At 43.9% G+C, this 26,556-nt stretch overlaps 1 protein-coding gene across 2 annotated transcripts; it reads right to left on the bottom strand.

Moving 5' to 3' along the window:
* Window positions 1-1,258: 1,258 nt before the first annotated feature.
* cwc27 (CWC27 spliceosome associated cyclophilin) lies at window positions 1,259-26,230 on the bottom strand. Of its 2 annotated transcripts, none has more exons than XM_079179511.1 (14): window positions 26,037-26,230; window positions 25,702-25,798; window positions 25,106-25,218; window positions 24,797-24,940; window positions 24,532-24,630; window positions 24,338-24,441; window positions 24,118-24,187; window positions 23,823-23,906; window positions 23,711-23,740; window positions 23,455-23,621; window positions 10,925-11,028; window positions 5,593-5,699; window positions 5,394-5,500; window positions 1,259-1,728 (listed from the first exon to the last, which is right to left on the bottom strand). In XM_079179511.1, exons 1-14 carry the CDS (start codon window positions 26,076-26,078, stop codon window positions 1,545-1,547), a joined length of 1,452 nt encoding a protein of 483 aa, XP_079035637.1. In that variant the 5' UTR covers window positions 26,079-26,230; the 3' UTR covers window positions 1,259-1,544. The 2 variants fall into 2 exon arrangements, with proteins under 2 accessions (XP_079035637.1, XP_079035636.1); XM_079179510.1 differs by having other exon boundaries at window positions 23,711-23,747; window positions 23,827-23,906.
* Between the last annotated feature and the right edge of the window lie 326 nt (window positions 26,231-26,556).

Here is a 26,556-nt window from a genome sequence, read left to right as displayed (position 1 = left end):
CCGCTTAAAGTGATGCAATGTGCAAAGGAAGAGCTAAAAGTTGAATGCAAATACACAACAACAAGAGGACATGTGGAAACAAAGAGGAGAAAGGAATCCCCCGTCATAAAGGAAGCGTTGGTTGAATTTCTAAGAAATGAGGAGGATTATCTGGCTATATTTAGCCCTTACTCACTTGTAGAATAGCTTGATAATGCTATTACCGTTCCATCTCATCCCTGGTAGTCACGTGATCAGCAGCACTGAGCGGTGTTTCCTGCTCCGAGCGTTAAATATTCACCTGGTGTGCTGCTGGAGAGGAATTGTCATTTAAAAAAGGCAAAAAGAAAGCTAATTTATCTGAGGATTTCTGTGCATCTTCCACTCTCACTCTGACCTGGACCCAGAAGCGCACACAGCCGGTTAGATCACTGCATCACCTGGTTTAGATTTGCGGCGGCTCGGGCCGAGCCGGGCTCATAATGTAACATTAACTCTCTCTTCCTGTTCCATATGAAAATTTAAGCATAATCCCAGAAGGGCAGTAAAGAATCGTGTGCCGGCCGAATGCAGCTCCTGGTCACACACATGGCCGTGGCATATCATTTAACCACCGCGGTGAGGTAAAGTCTTTGGGTTTAAACGGTTCCTTTTTCTTTTTTATAAGCGCTGACTGCTCCAGCGGTGACCTGAGCAGTGTGGCAGATATAAAATGCTACAGGCCGGTTAGGCCATCGCTGGTTCCCTCCTCAGCATTAAAGGAATAGTTAGAGACCACGCTCATATCCGTTAAATATGAAGCGACAATCAGGAGACGGTTAGCGAGCTTCAGAGGTGCTGGTATGAGATGACAGCCAGGCTAGCCGTTTCCAGTCTTTATGCTAAGCTAAGCGTCTCCTGGCTGTACATTCATCTTTAACAGAAAGACAAGACAAACCATAGTATTACTCTACTATTAATTAATTAAAGTTACTGTGAGGAACTTTTAACTGGTGCTGAATCGGTCTCAGTGTAGTCCTGATCCTCTATCAGACCTCCATCAGTAAAGAGACCATCAGAGAGAAGATGGTCTATTTCTATAGAGCTGTTCTTAAAGCTCGTCATCGGAGCCACCGGGACATCATGCAGGTTCACCAGAAACTCCTTCAGCTCAGACTCCAGCAGAGACCGGTCCACCGTGGACAGACCCAGATCCTCCAGCAGAGACCGGTCCACCGTGGACAGACCCAGATCACATTCAATAAAAGAACAGTCAACTCTGTTTACAAATGCTATTTATTTTGAAGTTTAATGGTCACATTTAGGAAGAATGGCATAACAAACATTACATGTAATCAAACGGTGACCTTGGTCGTGACTATGACCGCGGTCTTAATCCCGATGAGTAACTGGACGTCGTCCGGCTGCAGCTGTTCCAGGCGAGGAAGCCTTTCCATCACAGATTAAAGGGATCGTATGGGTCAGCATCAGTCCAGATGTTGGAGGCCAGCAGACCGCTCAACCAAACGGGGTTTGAAGTGGTGGAAAAGTGGACACTCAGGACGCCGTTGGACCGGGTTTTACGGTCACATGTCTTGGGCAGGACCTAGCGGCTTGGCCTTCTTCTCCTTCATGATCTTCTTGCTCTCCTCTCTCCTCCGTTTGTTGACGGGGTTTCGCGGGTCGTGGATCTCAAACGTGTCCTCGTCCGGCACGGTGGCATCCTTGACTTTTCTGCTTTGCTCATCAAACTGCAGAACATGGCCCATCCTAAATCAGACGGGGAGAAGTGGAGAGAGGCTCAGAGAGGATGCACTAAATCACCGCTCTGTGGAGCTTTAACCGAGAGACTCGTCTCTTTCGGCTTTGAGCAGTTTTATTATAACGTTACTATCCAAAAATGGGGAAAAACATTTTTATTATTTCATTTCTTTGTAGTCGTTTTGTTTCCCTTTGTGGTAGTTTGTGTTTCTTTGAAGTAATGTTGTGTCTCTTAGTTATTTGGGTCCGTTTGTAGTCTTTTTGTGTCTTGCTGTAGTTGTTTTATGTTTCTTTATGTTAAATTTGAGTCTCTTGCTGGTCGTATGTGTCTCTTTGAGTAACACTTTGCAGCAGGTGAAGGCTCGGGGGGTCCCTGGGCCCTTAAAGTGATCAATCCAAGCATATATCTAGAACAAACCCACAGAAAACTGCAGGTCAGCTGCAACCCTCACTTCTACTACGACCGAAGACTTTTTTGTTTTATCAAATCATTTCTTACACTTTACTGTAACTTTTATTCTAATGTTTTATACCCGTCTTCTTCTATTTGTGTGTTGCTTTTCCTCTTTGTCTTGATCCTTTCTATGTTTTATGTAAAGAACATTGAATTGCCATGTTGCTGAATTGCGTTTATATAAATAAACTAGCCTTGATACTGGTATTCTAATTATAGTAAAAAACACTTGTAGAATCAACACCGTCTTTGACAGAGGAGCTTGAAGCCGGTATCTGAATGAGTTCTCTCAGTACGAAGTGAGAGATGAAGTACTAGGGCTCGTATGTTTGAGACATCTTAGCGGTTCAGAAATTGAGAAAGAAAGCCGCCGTCCCCAGAGAACAGACGCTCATGTGTCTTTCATTTCCCCAGTCAGTTTCTCTTCCCCCGAAGATTAAAGAATCAGGACATTCCTCACAGGAGATATCAGTGTCAGGCACGTCACAGATAAAACACATTTTCTCCCACTTACACGATGTCTTCAGCTGCTGTTTGAATGCTATCAGTAAATCTGGACAACAAAGCAGCGGTGACTAATCAATTGGAAGGATCCATTCTGAGCCACGCAACCTTTCCATGTTGTCAAGCAGCTCCTCTTACATTCATGTCCGAGTGGAGAATCACTTATCAGAAATAACCCCAAAATGTTGGAATCTGTTCAGGAAATAAAACCTTTTTTATTCATGCTAGCAGCAGCACGGCTCCCAACGTCAATCTGAAATATCTCAACTTGCACCGGATGGGTCGCCATTAAAACATCTTTTACAGACATTCATGGACCCCAGAGGATGAATCCTGATAACTTCATGATGTCAAAATGTCCAAATACCTGCAAAGCTAATGACATTCCCATCAGCTTCAGCTGCACTTTGTGCTATGTTAGCATGCTAACACGCTAAACTAAGAAACCAAGTAGACATTAAAAACCTGCTGAACATCTGCATGTTAGCATCGTCACTGTGAGCATATTAGCACGTAGCACAGCCGTGATCGCTGTGCCGAGCTGAGGAAGGAGCCATGTTTTCAACAACCGAGTGCAACTACGTGGAAAATGTGCGCCTTTAAATCCACGTATTTAAACGATCTCCCGCCTCTTTAAAATGGCCGGACAACATGTCGCACAAACCACTTCTTTTCTAGCGTAATCCGATCTTTTATCATAGTATAACCGAGGCTTTGGTCTTGATTAAATACATTTAGCGGACGTTTTTTTTATAATATAAGAGACGCTAAGTTGCAATGATAAGTGTTTTTTGGGGCATTTTTATTAGCTAGTTAACAGAAAAAGTGCGAGAGAAAATGTAACGTCTTCGACTACTCGGCCACCAGGACGCTGAGTTATAACCGTCTCCATCTCGACATCTTTATCTCTATGATGTCCGTAGGCTAAGCTAACATGCATCCACATCACAGTAACACCGCCATAGCGTCACAATCTATAAACTGTCCTTGACCCATGACCCATGTGCTGTATATGTCTGAGCAAACTGTGTATTCTCTATTGTGTATTTTAGAATATATATGTGTGTTGTGTGCTGTGTACAGCATGAGGTGTGCGTCTGCTCCGTTCTCCGGCTGTGCGTTAGCGTGTCTCTGCACTCTCTCCGGTGTTTCATTTGAAAATCGGCAGGAGTTGTGACAGCTCATCTAGAATGTCCCCGGCTAGACTCCGGCAGAGCCCCCCCCCCGAGGACTCCCCGCTGCCTCTTGATAATTCTTCTAGCAGTCTCGGCGATGACAGCCCGCCGGCCGTTACGGCCTCACGGTCACACGGGCTCCCGAGACGCCGAGGTGGGAAAAGAACCCCGGGGGTTTTAGGGGGGGTCTCATCAAAACCTGCTGCTGCAGCGACGCGACGCCACAGAAGCCTTTTCCTCCATTTATTTTTCTTTTTTTAGGCTGAAGTAGAGGGTGGGAAGTAACGTACAGTACAGGAGGTATACTGCGAGAGCAGCTCTAGTGGAGGCCGAGGGGAGGAGGAGGGAGGGTTCGTAGACACAGACACAGATGGAATAGTTTACCTCCTCTGGCCCAGACTTGACTTCCAATGTCTGACCTGTTGTAACCCACATTCTGTTCGCAGCGCTCTTAGAGTGGCACAGACTTCCCACTGGTGTTTTTCTAGGACGGCTATGCTACTGGCCCTGTCCCCCCCCCCTTCCCCTTCCCCTTCCCCCTCCTCCCCCATACCTGGCGGGGGCGACACAGTGAGGTGTCTACAGCCGGGAGAGGCTCCAAGGCTTCTCTCAAATTCATTAGGGCCCCCCAACACAAGACAGACTGCACTTCAAGGGGGCTTCTGGAGACTAATAGCAACTACAGATTTTGTTATTCTAAATCTCTCACACAGACACTTTGCTCAAATTCACACACATGGTATTCATTTCAGATCCCCGAGTCTCTCTGTGTGTAGCGAGGCTTTGAGATCTTTGGTGAAAAACAGAATACGAGAGGAAAACACAGCGTCGGGGCTGATTTCCTGATGGACAATCTGGTGGCTGCGGGTTGAAATCCCAACTTGAACAACTTGAACTTTCACACACATTTTATCAGAACCCCCCAAAGCAAGCTTTGGATCTTCATCATTCCTGGTACGAAGAAGGGTTTTCTGCAGTATGTGTCTCATTTAGGCTGATCTTACTATTATAATAATAATATTATTTAGCTTTCTCTTACAGTCCAGTGTTCACCACGAGGGTATCAATAAGAATAACACAAGTAGAAGAAGCTAATAATAAAAAAAAAGGCCTCACGCTCGAACTTCTCCCAACTTACCAAACTGGTCCTTGAACACCTCGGGAGCTCTCAGGACTCTGATGTGGATCAAGACAACTTACACACGGCAGCTATTTCATTCGGTGTTATCCGGCCGTATTCTTTTTCCAATTGAGGAGTTATTGATGAAAAACAGAGCATTGTCTAGATTGTTTTCGCTTTGGTCGGTTTTGGAGAAATTGACCAGAATTAGTTTGAAAATGACAGCGGAGTGAGTGCAGTATTATTTCCACGACTTCCAGGCAGGTCAAGCCTTCGGTTTGACAAATATCAGCTGGAGTGACAATAGCAGCATCAACAGCCAGCATCTAACAATGGGCCACGCTTTGTTTTATCATCCAAACCCACCTAATAATACAAATAAATCCAGTTAAACATCCGTAACGTCATCGGGCTCACTGACCATCCTTTGTCGTCGTCCTCTGCCAGCTCCTCCACGTCGTCCTCCGGAGCCTCCTCAGTGATGGCCGAAGACAGCTTGGACTTGAAATTGTTGAGGAGGGCCAGCGTCTATCAAAACAAAAAAAGATCAGACATCATTTAATACAAACCGTACAACCGGTTTAACTTAACCCGAGATGATGTGCGCGCTCTTCTTCTACCTGCTGTTCTCTGGTTGAGCCTTTCTTCAGCTTTTGTTTGCGCTGCTCTTCGTACTTCTTGCGTCCCTCCAGATATTCAGCCACGGCCTCGTTGGTCGGCTTCTCTTCTGCCGGAGAGACAAACAGAGACATCGCTACCGATTACTATTAACTCTTCACTCACCTGGTCTGAATCTCAGCCGGCTGTCGCAGTGTTAAAGCAAGTAATTAACTCATAATAGATACAGACTCACTTTTATCTTCTTTTACAACATAATGTCATCATGTAACTCTAGGTTTCAGAAGAGCATTTTGTTCTGTTTCTAAAAACTAAACTTGAGTCATCTTGAGCACACGTAACATACATGAAGCTAAACATTTGAAGAAATTGAAATTTGTACAATTAGAAGTTCCCCGATGTCATTTTGGTGTGAAGAAATATCGCCGCTTCATAAAGTCTCTGGAACTTGACAGATGAGAAGCTAAAAAAAATATGCAGAACATGATCAGAGAGAAAAAGATAAAAGCCAAGTTGGTCACGCCGTTGCCTCATAGCGTACATGATCTGAGAACATAATATTATAAGAGAGGCAGCACAGAGCAGACGGACATGCTCTCTGCGTGAATCCACACCGCTGCCAACCTTCACTAAGATGTAGAGGGCCGAGGCCCCAACCTAGTCACCCCTCACTTTATCTCTCTCTCTCAGATGATCTAAACTCCGGCTGCTACCTTATACCCAAACCTTATGTAATTGATCTCCCCTGTGGGGGAAACAGACCCCTTTAATCCTCAGCAGAGACGGTACACATGAGCACATGTGCACCTCATCCATCTGGTGAGAGGAAAGCAAAAACAAACCTCATAAAACCGGCGTTACGGAAATATTAGGAAGGGCTCATCTTTTTATAAATGTGTGTGTGGTTATAAAATGTTTCAAAAAGAAAAACTATTCATTAAATTAATTTAATCAATGATTGAATTAAAGCTGCTACAAGGAACTTTATTTAGTGTTGGTTCTGTTGGTCACCAGAGTCCCTTTAGAAAACCTCATTTTACTGCAGCAGGGTCTGACAGTCTGCCCCTCTCAGTCCTGGTTCTGGTTCTCCTGTGCCTCCCTTCCCTCCAGCGGGTCCAGCAAGGATCTGGGTCTGTCCACAGTGGACCGGCCTCTGCTGGAGTTTCTGGTGAACCTGCATGAGTTCATCTGGTTTCACCAGAATCCGACCCGGTGGCCCCGATGACGAGCATCAAGAATAACTCTATAGAAACAGACCATCTTCTCTCTGATGGTCTCTTTACTGATGGAGGTCTGATAGAGGACCAGGACTACACTGAGACTGGTTCAGGACCAGTTAAAAGTTCCTCACAGTAACTTGAATCTGCAGCTATTCTTAGAATAAATTAATTGTTGAAGCTTATTAAAGTGAGTTCATATCATTCTAATCTGAATAGTTTGGGTTTCAGACTAAAATTACACCTAAACCTGGCCTCTACAGCAGACCGGTGCTACAAACTCAGACAGCAGAGAGTAAAAGTTCTGGCGCCGACGGGACTAACTTTCCACCAAACCGTCGTCCTCTGCAGTACGAGTGACGTCGTCTCTCGTCGTGAATGAAAGCAGAGACAATCAGCACGCAGACGTCGGTGTCTCATGCAGTCATAATGTGAACCTCCCGGCGTACAGACGCACAGGCTGTGAAGTCACAGAGCGGCAGACGGTGAGCACAGTCTGCTGGAGCGCCGTCTTTCCACGACAAAATGTGATGTCACACCCCCCCCGGGACAGCATCACCTCACTGGCCAACCGGTGCCCCTTCTGTGCTGGACGCACCAAATAAATGATGTCACAGAGAACACATTGAAGTCCACTGCGAGTCGCTTAACGCACGTTGTGTGTGTGTATAGAGCTCGCTGTAAGGAAACACTTACAAAAGACTACGTGGTAGGTGTATTGAGATTGGGCCTTAGTGAGCTTTAATGGTGTTTTTATTTAGCTAGGCTAGCTGTTGCTCCCTGCTTCCAGTCTTTCTGCTAAGCTAAGCTAACTGGTTGCAGCTTTATAGTTTCTGGATGGGCTATGATTCAAGAAAACGCTGCACTTATTCTCGCTTATTCGAGCTTCAGGCCTGTGAATACGCAGCGATCTCTGGAATTTCCCTGGAAATCAACGAGCCACACTTTCCCCCGGTCACCTCTCCTGCTCTGCCCCCCCCCCCCATGCTGCATGCTGACTGATGACGCCCCGAGGTCCTAAACCAGGAACACACATCAGCCTCTCCAGCTGTTGTCGCTAACTACCATCTTTGGGTTTTTGATGGCCTTCCTCACTACATTCCTCCCCTCTCTGGTCACCTGGGCTCCAGAGGACTACAAATCAAGCCTCCGATGTCGTAGCAACCGAAGGCTGTGGATGACAAACGCCTCCTCTGGGGGGACAAAAGGTTCCTCCTTTCTGTTAAACAATCAACGCTTTGGTTTTTAAAAGAGCTGCCGACCATCAATCAGAAACGCATCACGAGTGACTGTCAAGAGGACAGCACGAGAGGATGTTACAGATGAAACACGAGAACACGCTAATCTTGATCACAGGTTTGAAAGTCACCCTTCAATATGCAACAGGCAGCAGTGAGCGTAATGAAGCACCGAGGGGCAGACAGGCCCACCCTGCACTACATCGACGTGGGATAAAGACTGCTGCCACTTCATTTAGGGTGGGTACTGAACGGACAGTGGTTTCAGAAATGGCTCTCTCTTATTGTTGGCTCTGGTACCCGGCGGTCATGTCAAGAAAGAGAAACCCAGACCACAGGAACATGCTCAAGTTTATGTGATGAAAACTGAAGGGTGGAAAAAGGGAAAAAAAGGTGAATTCTGAAGAGACAATTGGCTTTTTCACTGCCATCAACGTCATGCGTGCACATGCCAGCTGCCACATGAGCTGGGTGGAGGAGAAAAAAAATCACTTTGATAGAATATTACAGGAAGAAAAATGAGACCATGAGAGTGAAAACTCTTTATTTGATGTCTTCTGTGTGTTTATTATAAGACGGAATTAACAAGAAGGTAACTGCCTCGATATTTGTTTTAACATGAGCATATTACTTATTAAATTACTTGTTAAACCAAATAATTAAAAAGACCATTAACAGCTGTTAACGCTGACAGAAGCTGTGCTGCAGAAGACATGTATGCAATGATTGTTCACCTCATCTGTCTGCATGTTTCAAGTGCCACGAGACACAAAACTGGAAGTATCAACACTTTTATTATTAAGACTTTTTAGACTTCTTCCACTAAATGCGTCTCTTTGAGTGCGTGTGGGGAATACAGAGGAAGATCTTCGTAGAAGTAGAATCTATACAAACAGAATTTTGTTTTTCTTTCAAGCCAAAAATGTGAAGTATTCTTTTGTTCTGGCTTCTTTATTCTTCTTAACAAAACAGTTCAACAATTTGGAGACGTCGTCTACGAGCTAGTTTCCGATATTTTATTGACCAAATGATCGATCCGCTATTCAACGATAAAACATAATTGTTAGTTGCGGCCCTAGAATCTTTCAGCTCCACATGTGAAAAACCACAGTGACCAGTTGGAGACCATCGCAGAGAGGTCAGCGCAGAAGCGGCGGAGTGATTTAAGCTTTCGGGGGATGGACGTGTCAACGCGAGCCTTTTAATGCGTGAGGCTTCTCCGGCGGGACGAGATAAAAAACCAGCCTCCTCCGCCGCGCTGCTGCTCCTCTGTGGCCGAGCGGAGCTTCAAGATTTACTGCATTCGAGCAGACATCCGTCTCCCCTGCAGTGGCCGTTGGCCCGTGACATCCAATGGAATTAACTTTCTCTTCCAACACCAGAAACGTAATGAGGAACTCTTAAAAGAAACTCCTGCCTCTGGCTAAGCTGCCAGAGAAGCACAAAACAAAAAAGGTCCCTGGCAGAGTAGAAATACCTCGTGAGATAATGGAGGAGCTTAGGCTAGTTGCCACTTGGTATAACAATGCAGGGCTGTTACTGACTCCACGCTCCAGTTTATAACTGGATCTGTTAAAGGAAGGCCTCTTTATGCCCAAGAGTGTTTATAGAAACAGCTTGACTCTATGCAGATATCGCTGAGAGCAACAAATCTTAGTTAATCTTCGTATCACAGTACAATAGAGTGCTGCAGGGATGACGTGTTTTTGTAGGCCGGCCCGGGAAGTTAGCTTCTCACTGGTTCCCTCAACAAAGAGACAATGGGATTTTTTCCTTTGAATTATAGCAAAAAATAAGCAAACAAACGTTGGTGATACTTAAACGTTTTGTTCAGCAGGATCAGCTTTACCAATGAACACCATTTTTATGATTTTTGAAGCGTGAAAAGGAGCGAAAGCTGTAAAACTACAGCACAGTTGCATGAGCACGAATATACACAACTAGTCTGCGTGATGACGTTTTCTAGTCTCAGTTAGCCACTTGTTAGCAACGGCAGTTTTTAAGACACGTAAAAGCTTCAAAATTCACTAGTGGGGGTATTTAATGATGTATTTTATGTCGTAGAACTAAATGTTAACATCTCTAAAGCTTGTGTTAACCGCAGACCTTATTTAAGGCATCTAAAGAAAAAAACATTAGGCGAGGAAGCCGAAAGTGCAAAAATGCTGACTCGTTTCTGGGTTTTTAGGACTCATTCCCGACGTGTGTTTTGTGCTCTTTCACCTAAAATTAACCAAATCAGCAGCGAGTCAAGAGTGGGCTCAGTGTCTTTGTTTAAAGAAATAAAACAGTCCGTTTTTGTGGCGACAGAAACGACGTTTGAGCAACAAAAGCTGGTGGTCTTCAGCAACTTCTGGCAGTTGGTAATCCCACAGTTCAGACTGGTCCCCGCAGACCCCCCCACGGACTATTTAGTTTTGTTGCACAACAATATACACTCAACCTCAAGCTAACCTCTGTGCCTAAGTGGTTTTTGCAATTTTCAAAAATGTGATTTCAGCATCAGCAAAAAAGAAAACCTAAATCCAAAGATTGACGGCATCATGACAGACTGCAGTGTGGTGAAGACTCACATCGGCCAAAGCTGCAAACTAACAAACACACGAAGAATTTTGATGTGCAACTACTCAACAATTTTCACCCATGCAATTTTCTGAGTGGGGGGGAGACACGTCTGCAACTAATTGACTAAATCAGAGGGTTGCCTTTCTTGGTGTCCATTAGCAGAGAATGTAGCGCGGACCACCCATTTAGAGAGTCCTCGCTCAAGAGTGTGAGTTCTTTATCAAGCAGCTAGCTGTGGTGAGATGCATGCTCGGTTTATTATCAACCACCGATACGTTCACAGTGTGAGTAACAGTAAGAATCTTCTCACTTACCCTCCTTGACTTCTTCTACTGCGGGTTTAAAGCCTTCTTCTTTCCGTTGCTTTATGGCCTGAAGTTCCTTCTTCAACTGCCGTGACTCTTTCCTCAATTCATCACTGAGAGAGGAGAAGTTCAGTTAAAGGAGTTTAAACATATATGTAAAGGATTACAACCTGTAACAGACAAAACCCTTAAAGCAGACTTTTGGCTTTAGAAATCCGCTTTCGGTTGCCAAAAAAATATGGTCGCCATTTTTAGTCACCTTACGTTTTGAGTAGTTGAGATGCGATACAGTTATATGTGTGATATATGAAAATGTGACTTGTTTACACATGGATACTTTGGATACTTTGCCTCCCAAGACTTCACAGATTTCCTTTTTGTTTTTTGTCCGTTGAATCGATTTGCACATTAGTTTGAGATGTTGACGGGTTCGTCACACTTTTCACCTCACATTCAAACAACTTGCTTCGCCAGTGTCTCTAAAACAGAATGCTGCAGACGAGTAAATGCTCTTAAAGCTTTGTCTGGTAACGGCAATATTTAAATATCACAAATGCAACAAAAAAACACAAAGTATTTATTTTTGGGCGCATGTTTTGCTGAACATACTTTTTTTATACGTTAAGCGGTTGCCACTGATGGCAATTGAAGGTCAAGAATTGGTTGCCAATTTCTCAAAATTGTTGGCAATGGCAACCTGGTAACCTTTACTGTCGAACCCTCCATACTCATTAAAATGAATTACATCAAAACCCTCCATGTTACTGGTCTTCACAAACAAACATCAATTGTTCTGCCTCTCAGAATGTAACATTCAGGCTAATTATGTGGGTTTATAAAACTAACATAAAACACTGTGTGCGAGTGTCAGAATGAAGAATGTGTAATAAAAGCTTTTGTTACTCCAGTAAATTTGATGGAGCCTTAATAAAATAATTGTTCGGGCCCTCCGGGCTGCTGGAAGGCACCAGAAGGGTTGCTGAGGTCGAGCAGACCTAAGTGTGTTTCTTGTTGTGAGATGAGTGATTGAGATTTTAGGACTCATTAAAGCTTTTTAACCGATTTAAACGCACAACACTCGACAGTGGTAATGAATACAGATCTGGCGTGGAGTATATTCTTTTTTTAAATACTTGCATGTGAGGGAAACTGCAACAAAAAGCTGCGTATATTGCACAACATAATGTCAATGTTTCAAATCATATATATACGCTGCTGTATGAGGCTTTTAAAAAGTCAAACTTTCGTGGTTATTAATCATTTGTATTATCTGTACAAGTGTAGAAGTACAAGGCATAGAAAATAGTACTGTTCTACAAGTCACAAGTAAGTCTATATTAACAGCAGTTAAGTCCCAAATCAAGTCCCGAGCCAAGTCTCCAGTCGAGACCAACAGGTCCTGAGTTAAAACCAAAAAGTCCCAAGTCAAGACCGTCAAGTCTCTAGTCAAGACCAACAAGTTCCACCCAGGTCTCCAGTTGAGACCAACAGGTCTCACTTAATAACCAAATAGTCCCACGTCTAGATAGTCAAGTCCCCAGTCATGATCAGCAAGTTCAAAGTCAAGACCAACAAGTCCCAAAACAATTCCAAGTCAAAACCAACAAGTCCCAAATCAATTCCCAAGTCAAATCCAACAAGTCCCAAATCAATTCCCAAGTCAAGACCAACAAGTCCCAAATCAATTCCCAAGTCAAATCCAACAAGTCCCAAGTCAATTCCCAAGTCAAGACCAACAAGTGCCAAATCAATTCCCAAGTCAAGACCAACAAGTCCCAAATCAATTCCCAAGTCCAAACCAACAAGTCCCAAATCAATTCCCAAGTCAAATCCAACAAGTCCCAAGTCAATTCCCAAGTCAAGACCAACAAGTGCCAAGTCAATTCCCAAGTCAAGACCAACAAGTCCCAAATCAATTCCCAAGTCCAAACCAACAAGTCCCAAATCAATTCCCAAGTCAAATCCAACAAGTCCCAAATCAATTCCCAAGTCAAATCCAACAAGTCCCAAATCAATTCCCAAGTCAAATCCAACAAGTCCCAAGTCAATTCCCAAGTCAAATCCAACAAGTCCCAAATCAATTCCCAAGTCAAGACCAACAAGTGCCAAATCAATTCCCAAGTCAAAAAAAAAGTCCCAAATCTAAGTCAAGGAAAGTAAGAGAGAAGCAAGCTGTCAAGTCCCAAGTCAAGACCAACAAGTCCCAAATCTAAAGTCAAGACCAAGAAGTACAAATTTAGGTCCAAGTCAAGACCCAAGACAAGACCAACAAATCCCAATTGAAGTCAAGTCAAACGTGTTTTGAGTCTTAAACAAGTCATGATGTGACCTGAACAGACCAAGTTGTGTGATTTGAGTCCAACCCTCTGCATAAGCACTCGGTGAATATCCATGTAAAGCAGAGCAGAACCCTTTGGATGTTAGCCGTGTGATCTTACTGCCTGTCGTGTGCAATAAACTACACAAACGTCCTGCGATACGTGAAATAGACGACTGTCGCATGCTGTTAGTGGCAGAAGTAATGAGAGACTTTTATACTTCCTTTCCTCAAGTGGCACGACATTAAGTCTTACGGGCACTGCCCGTGTCCAGCCACCCTTATAAAACCTTTAACTGCTCGACAGAAGCAAGCCAAGGCACATCCTTGACTCAAGCGTCTCCTTTGGCAGGTGGCCCGAAGCCCAGCTCATCCAAGGCTAACTGCTGGAAGTCTGAACCGGGGCCAGCAAATGCTAATTATTGTTCCCTTTCACATGATTGAGGCTACTGCCAGTTGCAGAGCAGATATGTTATGTTAGGAAATGATAATATTTTTGCACTGCCTGACAGCTCTGTTTTTGTCCCATTCTCTTGCGGAGCCTCAAAGCACAGGTAAGCTGCTCAGTCTGGGCCCCTGGCCTAGAAACATGTGAGGCATCTCCAGACCAAACAATGGCTGCCTTTGTTTCTTACATCTGCTCCTCTGGACTGGCATTCATTTATATCCGTTTCTTACCTTTTATTTCATCCTTCTGTTTCTAGCTGTCCAAACACTCGTGTTACCTTTTGTTTAAATCTCTGACATTGTCCGTGGCAAAGCATGGAGGCATCAAACCGACGGATATTTTATCTGCGAGTGCCTCTGCAAATATTACCAGCTGTGGCCGAACTCGATGTCACGTCTCTCCCTCGTTAGCTTCCCTGCTGCTCCCGAGGACACACATGAGGAATCAGTCAGACATATAACAGTTGTTAGTCGTCTCTTTTCCAGAAGAAAAAGAAATGTTGCAGCTGAATCCAGACTAAGTGGTTGGCAGAGTCACGTCTGGCATGTGAGAGGAAGTCGCCTGCTCAGTTCTGTCTCGGCGCAACGGCAACAAACCTCTTTTCTGAGACACAGACTCAGATGTGACAAACCAGAGGTGGGCCGGACAATATAAGAATTCAAAGACTATAACTGACGTTTACAATCTCACACACGGTAAGGTAAAAAATGTGGCTACTGCACCTTGATTCAAGACAGCAAACTGACATCAAAAGTAAACAAAGGCCGGTTTATCTTCAGTTTAAAATGTGGAAATACTGCAGCAACTGTGCAGAAGGTACTTTAACTCTCTCTGAGTTATGTTATCAGGAATATTAAGACTGCTGTGAGGACTTCATATGACTGTGACTGTTGTCAGTTAGTCATTCAATTGAATACCATTTGGTTGTATTGGAGATTCACCTGTGGTTGTACAAATTGCCATTTTTTGAAGTGGGAAGACTCACAAACGACTCGGTCTTCCCCTTCGCTGGTCGTTTTGGTCTTAATCGACTACGATTTCTTCAATATGTTGTTTGTTCTGCTTTGTTCATGCTGGATGACTTATTTCCAAGATACTTATGAGCATGTCTGGTAAACACACGATTTAAAGTGGTGCTTTTATGTCATTTGTGGAGAAACTCTGTCCGACACATCTGTCTTTCAAGTCAACTAATTGGTCAGTCATTGAAATCGTATGAGTGTTAGTCGATGCTTTGGTCGAGGACAGTCCTCAAACGGCACATTTAAAAAAACACACAAAGTCAAAGCAGCAGAGACAAAGACATTCTTACTTTTAAGCTGCTCACACATGATCAGCATTAAAGCGTCTGGCTGTGCCATTGTTTTCCTGAGAGAAGAGCGGTTTGAAATTCCCTCTGAGCGCAATTCATTTAAACTTAGTTGCCGCTGATTTTCCCAAGCTCAACCAAGGCAATAACCGCTGTATGTGACGTAGCCACACTTTGACGACCAGCGCCGCTTTGCTTTGCCTCTGCCAGGCAGCTCAAGTCCTGAGTTCGGGTCAAGCTCTGAAAATGCTGAATCCTACACTTCCCATAATGCAACATTCTGGCAGAGGTTTGTAGTCTCCAAACTCATAGTGTCCAGAACCTCAGGCGACGTTATACAATTGTTTTCACCGGCTGTGTAGTACACCATATAACCAGTAAACGGATCTCTATGTCTACAAACGTAAGCGAGCTTTCAGTGTAACAGAAATCAAACATACGGATGTACGACGAGGCCAGATATCTGCTGCCTGTTGTATTTATAGCAAACGCTGCAAGATGATGTAATGTGACAAGAGAAATATTCTTAAAACCCAACGCTAGCAAAGAGGCCAAAAAAGGCATTAGCAAAGAGGAACAGTGGTCACAAGTAGATACATAATTCGATTGCTCACAAACTATGACCTCAAAAATAACCGGAATATATTGCATTATATTGTGTATACAGGGTTTTGTTTGATCTACTCCCTTTAATAATACACTATATATATACCCTTTGTTTGACGCTCTGCAGTTCAGAAAGGCCGTCTCGACATGACTTGTGTGTTTTAGAGAGCTTAACTAAACATGACTCAAGGCTCCTACTTGAACTCAGTCCAGCCTCTTCTCCGGGACTGAGGGGTGAGGTTATCCTACGTATATTCTGCTGCAGCGAGGAGCACTTTGGACTGAAGTGATCGTTTTCTGCCTGCCTTGACATGCCGCCCATGCGGAAAACAAGACACGTATCCAGGGCAACAGCCAAACAATCGGCTCCACAGCCCCGGTTGCCAATAAAGAGAAGGAGGCCAGAAAGGACGGGGGAAAAAGCCCCAGCAACATCTGTTAGGACACACCTTGGGGCTCAGCAAATTCCTCTCAACACTCAGGTGGACGTTCTTGCCAAATATGACGAGATTCCCTCAAAGTGTTCCTCAGATATCACGTTCAAGAGGACGGACGTGAGGTCACAGTAACCTGACATTTAGGCCGTCGAAATCTAATAATTTGTGCCAAGTTTGAGGACATTTTACTCCAATCGTTCCCGGGATATCTCCTGAATACCACCGACACTGCAGGGCTCCATAGCAAGGGTCGTCGGGTTGTCATTTGGAACCAATTCTTGGCCCTTGGCGGCCACTTAACAGTTTCTCTGTCCCAAAAGGACGTCTCTGTATACGAGAGAGGATTCAGATGTCTAAGCAGACTCGAGACAGGTTGGAGGTCTGCTCTAGAAAGTAGAGGGACCCACAGTCCAGGACCTCAATGTTGAAGGGCCCCTTATTGGGGTCGTGGGAATCAGAAAGGTCCCGGAAACCAAAAATGTAAAAGGGGAGAGATCGGATGAACAAGCAACCAGTGCTTTTATTCTTGAAGTCACATTTTCATTACTTGGTTGACGTTTAGCTGCGTAGTATCTTAATTACTTAAAATATAAGGTTTCAGTTTAGGCAACCAAAGGAGCCAAAAGAGCCAAAAGAGCCCAAAGAGCCCAAAGAGCCCTGCTCTGGATGTCTCTCTGTACGCATATCTGAAAAGAAGTAACGCCTACATTTAGGATGAATTAGCAGCCAAGTTTAATATAAAGAATGGAGATTAAAACTGTCAAACTGGGCAGTTGTTTCAGCTTGTGACGCTGCAGTGACTTCCTGTTTACACTGTTGATTGCTTTTGATTGGACGGTGCTACAGATGTTTGGTAGCAACCAATTTACACAATATTAAAGTCTTAAAAAGAGCATTTTCTCAAGTTTACATGGGGCCACCTGATTTAGAAAGTTAGAGGTACAGTAGTTATGACTAAAAACGTAAGAAGTTTGAACATTCATTACTGGGGTTCAATGAGGAATAGTGAGTACAGGTGAATAGTAACACCTGAAGCATGAACGGGAGGATGGAATAAGAGGATTTGGAGGAGTTTGTGGAGCGTCGGCCAGCGGGAGACGAGACTCTGATGGCCATTTCAAAAACATCAGGCCAAGCAGAGATCAGATGTTGTCATTAAATCAAAAATAAAAGAGTTAAATGTGAAGAACTAGACACAGCATGGCTCGTTTTATGTGAATCCCTTCTGGTCCCGGCGGCCCTCGTCTACCAGCTACTGTCACTCTTTCAGAAAACTCAAAAGAGTGGAACCCAGAGAGCTGTGGATGATTAACTTTTCATAAAGAAAGCATATGAAGTGATTGGCAGGAGACCAAGAACCTCTCTGGTGATTCAGAACTTTGCGTTTAATACTCCAGCGTCTGGCAGGAGTCTGAGGCCGACACAGGAATTCACCAACCTTAAAAATAGTACAGCGATGACTGTACGGCTCATCAACCATTCTATCGGTTTCCAAAAATGTACAAGCAGGCGTACAGTGCTTGCCTTTTTTTGGGGGGGGGGGGATTCTCAGTCTCCAACCTTCAAGGGACTTTTGAGAAATGTAATTACTGATAAAGTCAAATCGCTTTCGGGTGTAAATACAGCCAGTGTGATCGCAACGAGTCCGATGTATATTTAAAAGTCAAACTTAGCACCCAAGGACGGCAGCAGCAGCAGCAGCTTCTCCCCGCTATCGTGGACTCAAGCCGGTCTGACGACTGAGCAAGTGATGTGGATGAATGTGCTGGAATAACAAGATGGCTGGGTGAACTCCCCTCGGGGGGGCACTCCACGGCTTGGTCAGAAGCCAAGGAGAACTGTGAGCCCGAGTGGAGGAATCCAACCTCAACACAGGAATTTGCATGACTTTGCAGAGCGATGTAGACCGACACATTACCCACCAAGTGGACCGAGGGTCCTCTTTCAGAGCCTCGTAGCTATTGACTAGATCCTTTGTCACGACGGAAGAAAGCAGTGAATCTTTCCTTGACATTTAGTCCAGAATGTTCTCCATTCCTCTTAAATAATCTGCTTTGCAGTTGAGAGTGAAAGACAAAGTAAATGTGCACATTGTGGACGTTGATCACGGTCCAAGTGGCGTTCTTTGGGTTTTTTAATCTTAACCCCGTCGTCCTAGACATGCACCGCTGTCTGGAAGGGTTTCCAGCGAGCGAGTGCCCCATATGGGGCGGACATGCTGCAGTGGGCCGGAGACGTGTAAACCCGGCACTTCCAAAACATACACAACCCCCGCTGCCAAGAACTGGATTATCTCAAGCAGCTTTTTTCTGCACAACGGCAGCGGCGAATGATTTCTTGATCTCTGCAACCTTTCCCCGAGAACGCGGCGGGTTGTGACCGATGACAAGAGACAGGTGCAGCCAATTATTAAGAGAGTGACGCAGCGTCGGGGGGGGTACGGCCACTTCGGTCGGGATAATTAGAGTCTGATGTCCCCGTTTGAGTTACACTCTCCACACGGCTGGAGGACCGCCGTCTTTAAGACGAACCGAGTCCAGAAACAGTAAGATGGAGAACGATGAGTCTAGTTTGATCATCAAGTCATCAAGCTTTTCTAATTTCTTAAGCAAAACCTCCAAATATTCTCTGGTTGCATCTTCTCCAATGTCACGATGTCACGCTATTCTCGGTTTCATGTCATTGTGAACAGAATCTCTTCTGAAGAAGTCGTCTCTGGGTCAGTGGATCATTTTACATTTTGATTAAAGGAGAAAAGAAGCAGAAGAACGAGTAAAATGATCGTTAGTAAGTAAAGCAAACACTTGTGTGGCCACGACAAACAAACAAGAACAAAGATAAGTAACAATGTTTCATTCACACGTAAAACTGTGTGATAATAACTTCCTGTCGTTGCTTATCGACTCTAAGAGGAATCCTACAGATGAATGACTCGGAGCGTGATGTCATCAAAAACTAACTCGATTATAAACCTGAAATCATTAGTTGGTCAACAGAAAATACTACAAAGATAACCGATGTAATCATTGAAGTCATTCTTGAAGACACAAACTCACTGGTTCCACCTTCTCAAATGTCAATATTTGCTGGTTTTCTTTTATGATATTAATTCGTATTAATATCCTTTCGATTATCTATTGTTTTCTATTATTTATATTTCAAATATGCCAACTGGGACTCTAAGAAACTCTAGGATTTGTTGTATTTTCTGAGATTTAACACCAAATGTTTAGTAAATTGGCAGATTAATTGAACTAGTTATTGAAGTTTTGTGATTATTTCGTACACTCACACACAAACCTTTAGTCACAGTACTTCAGCTCTTACTTTAATGACACACTGTGAGCCGACATCATGTGGATGATGTGATAGTCTTCGTGCCTAATCTTGATATAAAGTTCTGTATTATTAAAGCGTGCTGCCACACACCGTCTACCCTCTTGTGTGCTAAAAAGTACCAGGATGTGCAGTTATCTTCAGCGTGAGTTAGCCGGGCCTCACACTGCGTCCCTCAGCATATGGAAGCGTTTTGCCTCCCCAGTCATGCCCCGCCGGGCTCAACAACAGCGGCGACTACCACATACGCTGCTTTTAGGGACTTCATTCAGTGTAAAGTGTCCTTTTATAAAAGCAGCCCCGTCCTCTAAAAAAAGAGGCCTCCTTCAAACACGGACTCGATCAATAGCAACATAAAAGAAGTGTCAGACTGGGAGCATGAAGGCGTGTAACCAGTAACACCAAACATCAGCACGTTGAGACAAACTCCGCATGAAAAGGATCCGTGTTGATCGATCGTGACTCATCGTTTAACTCGGTGCAGGTACGACGTTATTTGGCAGCTCGCCTCTTGAATGTGAACAAGTCAGAGCGTTTTTTTTTTTGGTTGCAATCATAGAGCGCTGCAGTGGAATATCATCTGGCTGCAGAGACGCAAGAGAGTTCAGGGAGACTCTTTAAATCCAAGGTTGTCTCAGACAAAAGATACAATCAGGGTTGTAAATGTTCCCCCTAAATGAGGCCTGAGCGTGCTGCAGACACCAGTCCTCCAGACACACACACACACACACACACACACACACACACGCCACATACTGTACATTAAACGCAAACAACTCCTGCATCAGTGAACTCAGAAACTTGAGGAAAAAGCGTCTGCTTTTAACAAACCGCCCCTCTTCTTTGAGCAGATAGCGGCTGGTGTTCCTCTGGTTGCAGAGCAGCTCACAGCTAGCGGCTGCAACAATGCCCCCTTTGTCCTGGACCAACACTGTACCTACCAGCCTGCTCTTTGATTCGCTGCCAAGACAAACCACTGTGTTGGGTTACAGTTCTTGTAGCAAAACAATCTGCGCTTGTGTTTAATATACTTCAGTCTGCCTGCATTGGGCTGGCTGTCAGTCACACGCACACACACACACACACACACACAGCGCTCCTTATCCCATTAGCGCTAATGAGAGCAGGGTATGTTGACGGCTACCTGTTAGGAGGACATGGAGGAGAGATAATCGGCATCAAAAGAGAAGATGAAAGATAAATCTCTCGTTCTCGCACTAACGTCGTCTCACACACCATCGCCTTCGTTTCACTCACACCGCCGGCCTCACACAGACGCACTGTTTGCTTCTACATCAGCAAGTCATTTGGTTGGAGCGCCAACATTCCTGATACAAATAGCAGCTCCACTGATGCCGGTTGTTGGAGTTTGATTTATCCTAATAGCACCATGAACTATATACAGTCAGCGCCATAAGTGTTTGGACTGTGACACAATTTTTCTAATTTTGCTTATTTACACAACTCCAGTGGATTTTAAACTAATCAGTCAACATGTGGTTGAAGTGTAGATGTTCAGCTTTAATTCAGTGGATAAAACAAAAACAATCACAATAACCGTTTAGGAATTACGACCACTTTTACACAGGCGTGTCCTGTTCCGTCACCATTTCATGACAAACGATGCCGACAAGAGGATTCTAAATGTTGTATTTGCAGTCGGTAGCTGGAACTCTCAGCATGCGGACCAGAAAAGGTGTCGACGCGAGTGGAGGAGGCCGTCATAACATCTCCTGAAGTCAAGAACACTGGAGGAGGTAGACGCGTCATTGCCTTCATGAATCTAAATAGAGTTACAACAAGGTGCAGACCTCTGGTAACACTGAAGAACAGGAAGACCCGATTAGACTTTAACAGAAAACATCTGACAAAGACTGACCAGTTTCAAAAGGATTCTTTGGATGAAACCAAGATGAACTTGTACCAGAATGACGGGAAGAGGAACGACTCACGATCTGAAACACACCACATCATCTGTGTCACAGCTGAGAGAAGCAGCAGGATGAGTTCTGAGGTGTTTTAAGGCGCTTCACAGTGCAGATGTGTCACAGTCCAAATACTTATGGCTCTGACTGTATGTTTGTTTAAATATATCTAAATGTTTGAAACTCACATATGAAAACCCAGTGGCGTGCCGTGTGTTTTATACCTGGGCCTTCTTGAACCACCTCTTATTAATAACCTCATTATGACGCCACAGCTACGGGTTATTATTTGTTCCGTGTAAAAATCGCATAAGTGAAAGAAAGCTCAACACCCACAAAAACAATAACTGATTCCATGAATAAGCTCATCACGGGATGCTGTGTGTGCAAATGTTGATTCAGTAAGATTTCCTTCTGTGAACGGCGTAGTTTCTATGAAACCGGCTGCTGGGACTATGAAGTAGAACCGGTATGATTCTAGCCTCAAACCTTCTAGATAACCTGTCATTTTAAAGAAATACAGAACGTTCAAGTGTCAGCCACCCTACAAGACCATGGAAGAACAGAATAAGTCAGTCATTGTCCGGAGAACGGCTCGGCTTGTGTTCTTCGCTTGAAGAATAAAGTCTGTTGCATCGAACTGTCTGATTGCAGTGCGTTCTCCAGAGATCAGCAGGACTCCAATAAGTATTCAGTAGAGAATAAGAATACTGGCCCGGTCTGAACTTACTTTCCAGAGATCTACAACTGAGATTAGTGTTTTATGTGTGTGTGTGTGTGTGTGTGTGTGTGTGTGTGTGTGTGTGTGTGTGTGTGTGTGTGTGTGTGTGTGTGTGTGTGTGTGTGTGTGTGTGACACCGGGACAGGAGAGAGATCACCATATTTATGTAAACATCAATACTTCTAAAATGAAAGTGCAATGAAGACTATTGTTTTCAGGGACCAAGTAGGAGAATCTTGACACTTTTTAGAGGAGCATCGATGTTTGGAGCGCCTCGGTAGCTGATTGGTTAAAACGTACACCACATAACCTCAACGTCCCGGGTTCGATTCCTGCCTTTGTTGCGCGTCGTACTCGCGTCTCTTTCCCCCAATTTACAGTCTGCTTCTACGCTCTCAGCTGTCTGATAAAAGCCAACAATAAACCCAAAACGTCTTTAAGCCGCGATGACACATGAAGTCTGGTTTACTCATCACACAGAGTGCTACTCAGCGGAGGTGTGGAAGAAGTAGGCGTCTTAATTAAAGATGCAATTGAGTTGCATTATGGGAAATGTAGGATCTGGTGTTTCTGGAGCTCGACTTGTAGCAGGGACTAAAAGTCAGGATATCTCGGCCTCTGCTGCTTCCATTCTGACCGTTCTTTTTAAAGATCTGTCTCTATTTACTACTACAACACTACAAACGCAAGCTGCTTTCAATCACCACTGTAGTGACTCAACAGACATTTATTTAAAAGGGAAATCCCTTCAACATGGCAGCAAACACGCGTATGCTGGTGATTAATATTTGTGGACCAACATTGAGACTCAGTATCAGTAAATGTTGAGAATGTGATGTTTCGACAAACAGTTGACGTCAGCAAGGTTCTTTAAAAAGGTTTTTGAATTTTTCAGTTTGACTGCAGAAAATGTGCTACATGTGAGTGAAGCAGATGCAAGTGGCAGCAGTTATTACACCTTCAGTGGTTTGAATGTTCTAAACTCGGGGATATCATTTATTTATTGTGAACTGCTGCAGCTGCAGTGATGTTGAGCTGAAATGATTCGTTGATCCACAGACTGGAAACTGTTTTGTTAAATGATTAATTCTTGTCTTTTTTCCCCGATTTCTTTACATTTCATTGACTAAATGATTCATCAATTACTAGAAGTATCGTTATGTTAGTGTTGTAAAGACATATTTAAAGCTCAGGTCCCATAAAGTTTGGATCTGGCTGTGTTCATTAAACAGGAGAGGGCTGCCAGTAGCGTTCATCACTTTCCTTCTGTTTTACACAGCTCAACAGCTCCACCTGCAGGTTGTTACGCTTTATTACAAGCAGAACAACGACTTCCTGATAACTGCTGAAGAAAGTAATCCTGCAGACCGTTTATGAATCAAAGCTGCCGTCGGTTTGTGTTTCTACTCGAGGTCAGAGGTCAGAGACTCGCCGTCGTACCTGCGGCTGCTCGTCTTCTCTTGCTGCTCCTCCGGCATGTTGTCGGCCTCTCTGTATTTCTTCAGCTTGTTACTGATGAGCTCCCTCCTCTTCGCTCTCTCATCAGAGTCGTACTCTTCGTCCGCATCCGCGTCGTCTTCAACGTCGCCGTCGGCCGCGTCGTCCGTCTGGAGGAAACAACCCGGAGACATTTACAATCAGAGGAAAGACACTCGGAGGAACTTTGCTTTGGAGGAAACTTTAGTGTCCGACTCACCTCGGCTGGGTCTCCTGGTGTCTTCTTCTTCTTCTTCCTGGGAGAGGAACAAGGATTATGAATGTGGGAGAAAGCGCTTATTGTGTAAATATTGATGAATCAGTAACTGTACATACTTGTTGACCGCTGGAACAGAGCTCAGCCTGGGATCATCTTTCAGGAGGTCGTGGCTGCTTTTGCTTTTTCCCTTCAGCGTCTGAAGAAACAAACGATGGTAAGAGACTCATTTCATTTATTTTATTTCAATAAATAAAATTTCAGCACAGAGTTAAGATTTAAACAACTTCAAAAAGAGCGATTTTAGATGTTTCATGTTGTAAACATTTTAATCAGATATGCGTCTGTCCTCTGTTGTCTTGTGACCGACCTCTTGAACACATAATGATGTCACCGCTGTGCTTCAGTACCTGGCTCACTTGATTCACCATCTCCTCCTCCTCTTCAGCTTCTTCTCCAAAAGACAACAGACTGAAGTTCCTGCAAAACATCAACACACCGTTTGCACCGAAGCGTCGAGAACAACAACACAACTTATCGATCAAAGATGAGTTCCAGCTCGGGAACCCGATGACGCTGACGGTTATAAGAAGCAACAGAAGAAGAATCAGGAGCAAAGAGATCTCTCACTTTGTGGCCTTTGACTGAGACTTCTTTCCCTCCTCTTTGTCCTTTTCCTTCTTGCCTTTCCTTGTCTCACGAGGTATGATGTCATCAAACGGAGAGTGAAGCACCTGGAGGAGACAACAAGGTTTTTGCACTCATTACTAAACTGTTGTCAAGCCGGTAAAAAAACTAGTAGAAGAAGAAGAAGAAGAAGATACCTCTGCAGTTTTGATCTTGTGGGGATCCAAAGGTCTTTCATCGTTGTCACATTCAACTTCTGCCAGTCTGAGCATATTGTAGACAGTGTCTCCTGTGACCTGCAGCGTGCATTGTGGGAAAAAAACCCAACTCTGAGTAATCGATAACAGTAACAGGGACGATTACGCTGATGTGGGTCCATGCATGTGGGAGGCTTTTAAGGTCCTTTATCAGATATCGGAGATGGAGATTTGAATGTAAATTACTGGAGTTCTTCAGACTCACCTTTCCGAATATGGTGTGTTTGTTGTTGAGCTCGTCTGCGCGTCCCAAGCTGAAGAAAAACTGACTTCCGTTATCATGAGGGCCAGCGTTAGCCATCGCAACCAAACCTCTCCGGTTGAAGCGCAGTCTGGAGTGAAATTCATCCTGAAAGTTTAAAAAAAGAAACGGGTGAGTTAATACCAACGTCGGCTACATTCTCTGAACGCTTGATGGTGCACACAGGTTAGCATGTTAACGCATCCTCACGATGATTCACTCTCAGGACGCCGTTAGTGTTCACAGAATAATCGAGTAGAGAAGCAGTCTGACCTTAAATGGACGGCCGTAGATGGACTCGCCACCCGTTCCCGTTCCCGTGGGGTCTCCTCCCTGAACAATGAACTCACGCACCACTCGGTGAAATATGGTTCCATCGTAGTAGCCTAGAGGACAGAGAAATATACGGTAACATTTTTACTGTACATTTACAGACAAACGATGTCATTTGAAGGAAAACAGTCAGTGCTTCAATTGTTTAATAATAAATCAGTGATACATTTATATTTTATTGGGTTTAAATTGAAGTTTTCATTGATTTCTATTACTCCTACAATTACTTTCAAATTGCAGTTTATTCCAGGAAACGTATGAACCTAAATCTGAAAGCATTGATGTCAAAAGTGATATTACAAATGCTGCGTTTGTGAGGAAAACATAATCTACACATTTCCTCCATGTTGGTGAGATTAATAGATAATCAAACCAGGGATGTGATCAGCTACAGCATTGGGCTCATGTGGGCTCACACAATTCTGGGGAACCAAACTGAAGGGATTGTTTTTGGGTGACTGGTGTTCTGGACTTCATCGTGTTTGATTTTAGGAGCTCTGCAGCTGTGTTGAGTCCTTTTAGCTCTGAATTCTTACCTTCCATGGACAACTGCACAAAGTTCCTGCATGCTTTAGGAGCCTCCTTGGGCCACAACTCAATGTCAATGTCTCCTGCTGAGGTCTTCAACAGCACCTAAGAAAAGAGCACAAAGCGGGGACATTCAAATAAGGAATTATAACCACATTTACACATTTATATAGCGAGTAAAATGCTCTACGGCTCTGACATTTCATTTGACACTAATAACGCCTTCAATCATCGATGATCAACGCTATAAAAGTCTAAAAGTAATGTATAAAGTAAAGTTTGTGGTTAAAATTGCACATAAAAGGATCAAATTTAAGTTAAGATAGTAAAAAGTCGCGCTCACCTTTCCATTTGACGGTGGCTCTTGGATGTAAATGTTACTCATTCTGATGCCGAGGTTTTGTCGTTAAAGCGAGGAAATAGTCTTTAACACCGTCTGATCCTTTACAATACAACAAACTGTTATATAAACCGATAGATTATGTTTCTATAACTCGCTTTCTTTAGTGTCCAATATTATGCTTCTTAACTAGAGCCATATCGGCCATACATGTGAGCTTGTTGTTTACTTCCGAGTGCGTGGGGGGGATTATATACATATGTATTGTTTATTTCTTTATTTCTTCGTAATTAACATTTAAATCAGTACATTTGTTTTTATATGACACATTATGGATAGTAAAGTTGCGTAAATATAAATCTGAAAATGTATTAGTAACAAAACGATCCCAAGCATAATTATGGACACACCCCCTAATGTACTGACTTTTGGTTTGACCCAAGTGTTTCACGACAACACACCCTCGGAAACATATGAGTACTTTAGTTCCACTGCAGTTAAAATACTTAAAGTTGAACAGCTA

Source organism: Pholis gunnellus (genome assembly GCF_910591455.1).
Source record: "Pholis gunnellus genome assembly, chromosome: 18".
NCBI lineage: Eukaryota > Metazoa > Chordata > Actinopteri > Perciformes > Pholidae > Pholis > Pholis gunnellus.
This window is presented reverse-complemented; position numbering and strand designations above follow the sequence as displayed.